The 6,000-nt window shown below is 33.9% G+C and overlaps 1 protein-coding gene across 1 annotated transcript in view; it reads right to left on the bottom strand.

Annotated features, from left to right (window-relative positions):
* Positions 1 to 6,000, bottom strand: part of LOC105334138 (general transcription factor 3C polypeptide 4) — a 41,620-nt gene continuing 35,620 nt past the window's right edge. The window contains exons 17-19 of the mRNA XM_034446370.2: positions 5,776 to 5,826; positions 4,026 to 4,118; positions 1 to 3,866 (exon numbers count right to left, since the gene is read on the bottom strand). Coding sequence (XP_034302261.2) covers positions 3,811 to 3,866; positions 4,026 to 4,118; positions 5,776 to 5,826 — 200 coding nt within the window. The 3' untranslated portion in view covers positions 1 to 3,810. The remainder of the gene's footprint in view (positions 3,867 to 4,025; positions 4,119 to 5,775; positions 5,827 to 6,000) is intronic.

The raw sequence follows: 6,000 nt of genomic DNA, 5'->3' as shown, positions 1-6,000 counted from the left end.
ACCAAAACTTCGAATTCGTGTCCCTGCGAACATTGGTAAAGTAGTGATGAAAAAATGTCCCCTAAATACGCAGGTACTCGGATAAACAATGTGTTGATCGCCGATACCATTTCTACAAATGTGGAATCCAACATGGAGGATAATAACATCCCGCTTAATACAGAATTGGGGAGACAAGTGACAACTAAGCCTAGTAAAATTTCGTGGGAATTATGATCAGGTTTGTCAACAAACATGGCCGCTGCACACAATAGTATGATGTACAACATGTTGAACATCATGCAAAGCATGCAGCAGACAGTGTTGGGTTTGCAAAATACAGTCATAAATCTAGTTGCAGAAAAGAAGAAAGCCGAAGATAATTCATTGGATACCACTATGGTGACGATTCAGCAGCAACATTTTTCTGGCCAGGGCTCAACATCTAGGTCATCAGGTGAGTACAATTTACCACAATCAGAGTATGGCACTATGGCATCCCATCAGGTTGCATTCCAATTTGCATTTGCAAATCCCAACAGGTTGCATTCCTCATCTAAATGTTGTATGCGACAAGCTAAGGAAAAAGATTTGGGAAAGGAAAGATGTCAATCTGGCAGAACTCTAAATATCCAAGTATGAGTCTCAGCCAGAAAAATTAAACATCGTAATCAACCTCATTAAAAACGAGGTTCCCAGACTACACAAACAACTCTCAATTGCAGAATTCATCACTGCTTTTGGGAGATAGAAAAGAGTTATGTGCCAATGGTTCAGTAACACACCACCATTTAATCAAAAAATTCATTAAATTTTCCAAAAATTCTGTTTTCATTTGACAGAAATAATATATTTTCTGGCTCCTGCAACTTCCCTATGAAGAAATACAATTACTTTTTTGTTAACACTGATTCTTCTTTGGAAGTTTCATAGAGTAAATAAATTATCAACAATCTTCCATTGGCTCTCTTGCGGCTCCGGTAGCCTGGAACTGGTTTCTGACAGTCTTCCACTGCTGCTACACCGAGTTGAGATCCACTGGACGTAAGACTGGTCTCAAGATGCTCTAGTTGCACCGAGTTGACTGGTACAATTGAACTACTTCTCTTTCGGCTCCTGCAACTGGACCAGCTGCCTTAAACTGGTTATCGTTTAATTAACATTAAAGGCTGAGTCTGCCCCTACTGATGCCAAAGTAAAATTGTGTGTTATACTTTACTATATATATGTGTGTGTGTGTGTTCTTCGAATGTTTTTGTTTAGATCTATTAAAATTTGCTTTACAATTTATCCGAACTCCTAATTTTCTTTCCAACATTAACTGAAGAAAATAAGAGGTTGATGAAAAGCTTCTGCTTTTCCTTATCATCAGAGAATTTATTCCAACTTCCAAATTCACAAAAACACTATAGGGTAAGAATGCCCCTAGAAAAGGCAAGAGCTACATGTTTATAAGTGACACTCTTTTGATGGTTGGGATTTGTAAAGATCCAATAAATTCTAAATGTATTCTTCTGTTTCAAAAAACCCTTCTGTTATAATAAAAAAAAATATTATTAAGCTAAATTTTGACTGATTGGAACATTATTGCTCATCATTGACATGAATATTTACCAGGTTTGCCTGATAGGTGCCCAAGACAGGTAGAGTAGAGAAGTGCATTTTTTGATAGAAAAGACTTGATCAGATGTAAGTGCATTTTAAGTCGTAAGGAATACTTAAGAAATGAATTGCAATGTTCAATTTAAAGTTAACTGATAAATGAATTGGTTTTCTTTACATACATTGTAATTTAAAGCAACAGACAACCATAATTTAGAGCATTTTGAGAGGTGAAGCGGTCATATATATATATGATATCACAATAACAAACATGAATATGTCAAATAAACCCTCAAGGGGCTTCACAAAAATGGATATACGAGGGTTGTCCCAAAATAATGTAGACAGGACACATAATTTATAATCTGTTCACTGCAATTTCATTAGACTTCTTTGTTTTCTTCAATGACCCTTTGGCAAATAATGCTGAAAAGTTCAAATCTGTACTTTATTTATTTCTCGAGAAAATGAATAATTAGTAACAACAAGTTTTGCCAGGCGGCGCAATATGCGGCGTCGAAAATTTCCAGTTTTACGTTGTTGCTAAACCTTTCACATCGTTTACAATAACATTTACGTTTTATTTCCGAAAATGTCTTAGAATATATATTATCTTTGAACATGTACCATGCGTGCATATTCAATATATATTTCTAGTTTTGTTTTTTAAATATTTTCTAAGTACAAAGGATCTGTCGGCTCCAAACTTGCCCTGTACTTGTTGTCTAACGTCCGTCTTACCGAAATGTGTCGTTTAACATTTTGACGTCCATTGATATCGTTCGGGGTTTCTTTTTTTCCACTTATTGTCTCATACTTGTTCAAATATTTTCAATGTTGTTTAACTACTTATTCACAAAACGCATTTCTCATCGATTTTGTTAATTTCATTTAATTCCTAAGCCGCTCAGGATTTTTCATGGTCTTTACAAAATTGTATCAGTTACTGCTGCGCCGCCTTAAACGCTGACAACGTCATTTTATTACCAGTTAACTTTTCAACTTGTCACAAAACGCGCTATAAAATATTTAAAAGTTTTGTTATAGCCAAAACATTTTCTGAGTAAATAATAGAACTATTATCAAATATCAGTGTATGTTTTATTTGAATTTTTTCATTCGAAAAGTACTTTTCCGCCCAATTTTCAATTCAATAAGTTGATTTTAACTTTTTGTTTTTGACATTGCGCCGCATGTCGAATTTTTGATCTAACATGCCTTCATTTCACTAATTTAATCTCCAACAATATTCGATTTTAAAACATTATTTGAATGCAACTTTCTTGAACCCTTTGTGGCACAAATTTCATCTTCCTTTGTCTTCGATTAACTGAATAACGCCACTTGTCTACGCTATTTTGGGACAACCCTCGTACATGTAGGTTTTAGCAACTCCTATGATAAACACGCAAATTACATGCTTACAAAATAATAATAGTGGTTATTCTAAAACTTTGAACAATTATTACCTGGGTGAAGTAGAAAGGACATAATTCTATCAACAAACGTGTCCAGGAGAATCTTTGCGAGCCCTGCATGTGTTTTGTTTACGGTAAATACTCATGCGTAATAGTATAGAAGGTTGAACCCTGTAACAGGCTGGATGTAAATGTGCATGGGTTATTCATTCTTATTAATTTTCATGAAATAATTAGATTTATTACATGGAGAAAATTGTCATTTTCTCATAGTTTATACATTTATGAGTTGTAAAAAAATACCGAACCCAATCAGAAAATCTTTTCAAGTAAATTTTTTAAAAAAGATGTGCCGTACTGTCTCTTTAATGCACAACAAAAGACAAAAAAGGCCGGGATAGCAATGATAACCCTGAAAGACTTAGGTGACTGCATCATGAGTTAAAGAATATTTTTCTGTATCATATATTTCCTTTTTAATTTAAAAAATCTAAATTTACATAAATGTAAAGAATTAACTTCCTACTAAATGAATAATTCCAGTAAATCACCATCACAAATGTAACAAAAGCTCTCTCTCTTTCTCTTTCTCACTCTCTCTAAAAAGTTACAATTTTGCATGGCTATGAAGAAAATCTTTTCAAAAATATAACTCGACTCTAGCATACAGAATTGATAATAACCTTACTTTTGATCCAGACTTTTATTGACAAAATATGACCAGATCTCCTTTGAGCATCTTTTTCATATTCTACGTTGCTGAAATTGTTCATACATTGATCATAATAGATTTCATCTAATGACTCTTTCTTCAAAAAAGCATTCCTCCACATAGAGAACATTCCTCATCAGCCAAAAAGGATATACCTGGCAATAGAGAAGTTATGTTATCAAAGCTATACTCTCCAAAAAAAAACCAAACAAACAAACAAACAGCATTGAATAATAAATTTATAATAATTAAGGGTTCTTCCTAATTTGGGTGAATTAAACCCAAAGGAAGTAATCTCTGAAAGCACTTCATACCTTTGATATTCTCTAAAGGAAGGGCTAAACTGTTGCAGTTAATACAGGTTCTGTATGTTGTGGAACAAGGCAAAAATGTCAAACAACAAATTCCTGTAATGAAAACTGATTTTATTTTCATGGAGCAGTGATAAATAATCAAGATATAATTCAAATTAAAATAGTGACCATCTCTCTTTTATTTTTATGGAGCAGTGATAGATAATTAAGATATAATTCAAATTAAAATTGACCATCACACAAGATCCACTCTAAAACACATTGGAATGAAAAGCATTGTAAGAAAATTGCATTAACCATAACATTCGATAAGGAAGATTAGCCCGCAAACAGAGAAAATAAGCTCTTTCAATTTAAGAAGTATTTTATTTAAGTATATAGATACATTGAAATGGATTGAACAGCAGGCATAATGCCTATTTATGTTCTCTCCTGATTTTTTTTTTCAGAATATAAGCTCTTGACAAGGACTTTACAGATATATGTTATGACCTTGACATTTAACATATAAACTTAATTCAAGGTCACTACACATCCTTTACTATACAGGTAGTCTTGGTAAAGCATGAGACAGATGATTCCAAAATTGGTTTCATAAATACCTGCTATGACAATCACCATTAACCTCTTAAGTTGGTCCAAGTCATTGCTCACCCTAAAACCACTCTTTATGTGACATCTCTGACCTTGGATTTTGACCTAGAAACTTGGTTCAAACAAGTAAGTGCATGTCGCACGTTTACAAGTCAGAAACTTACCAATGTATCGTTTACTATGTCCCATTCACCTACTTCTCATATTATTTTACCTCCCTTTAAAGTCAACACAACAGTAGTAGCCACAAGTTTCACATTTTAATTCCCCTAACATTAGGGGCCTACATATTGCATACCAATTTCAACAGGAGACATCCCTCTAACTACTGATAATCATTAAAAATCATTTCATGAATTTTAGCAACACTCATATGCCTTTAAGTACAGCAATTCTCAATTTTACAAAAATATTGATGGATAATTATATTTGAAACTGTCCCTTGCTACCTTAACTTATACTTAGAAATTTTCCAGTTGGCATAGAACATTACCTCTCATTTTAAGGAATTTTTCTGGTTTAATCTGAGCAAGATTAAACCAATGGGAAATAAAATAATGGTCTAAAGATTTGCTATGACCTTAATTTGATCTCGAAAGACCTTAAACTTGGTTCAAGGTCACTGCACCACCTTTATCCAAAAGCTGTGTTAATGTGAAGTATGAGTTAGATAGGGCTAAGGGGAGAGTATTTATGCTCTGAAAATAAAAGAACTTTTGTATGGTCTGATATGACCTTGACCATTGACCTAGAAACTTCGTTCTAGGTCACGTCTACACACCCTTAGACCAAAGACACAATGTGGTTGAGGTTATGAGGTATGAGTCAGACTGGACCAACAGGAAAGAATACCGGGGTATATGATCCAGACAATGATTTTTTTTTTCTTTTACATAATATTGCCAAAATCTCAGATTTAGACTTAGAAACTTGGTTCAAAGAAACTGTGCACCCCTTACCCAAAGGCACTCTGTGAGTGAAGTTTTAGCCAGGTAAGGCCAAAGGGAGAGAAAAATACAGTATGCTTCGGACAGACAGAGGACTGCTCCTGGTAATCACAGGTTTTTTTTCAATAAAAGCTCACCATGCATGTGTTACAATTGCCTTACATAAATAAGAAGGATCACCGTAAGCAGTATATATATGCAACACTTACCAAATGTGTGTCCATTTGGACAAAATGATGTCAATTCTTCTTCTTTTAGAGCTTACACTAGTCAAGTATTACGCTACTGATTGTTGTTTGAATGAACTATACTCAAAACAAGACATTTCTAGTGTTGATGCTAGATGTCTGATTATGCCTGAAGTTTGTAACTTCCATCATTAAAATAAAAACACACCTTTTGCAACACAGTTCCTTAACTTAAGTTTTCCACAG

Source organism: Magallana gigas, chromosome 2 (genome assembly GCF_963853765.1).
Source record: "Magallana gigas chromosome 2, xbMagGiga1.1, whole genome shotgun sequence".
Lineage (NCBI taxonomy): Eukaryota > Metazoa > Mollusca > Bivalvia > Ostreida > Ostreidae > Magallana > Magallana gigas.
The sequence above is the reverse complement of the archived record's forward strand: the minus strand, read 5'-3'. Positions and strand labels throughout refer to the sequence as shown.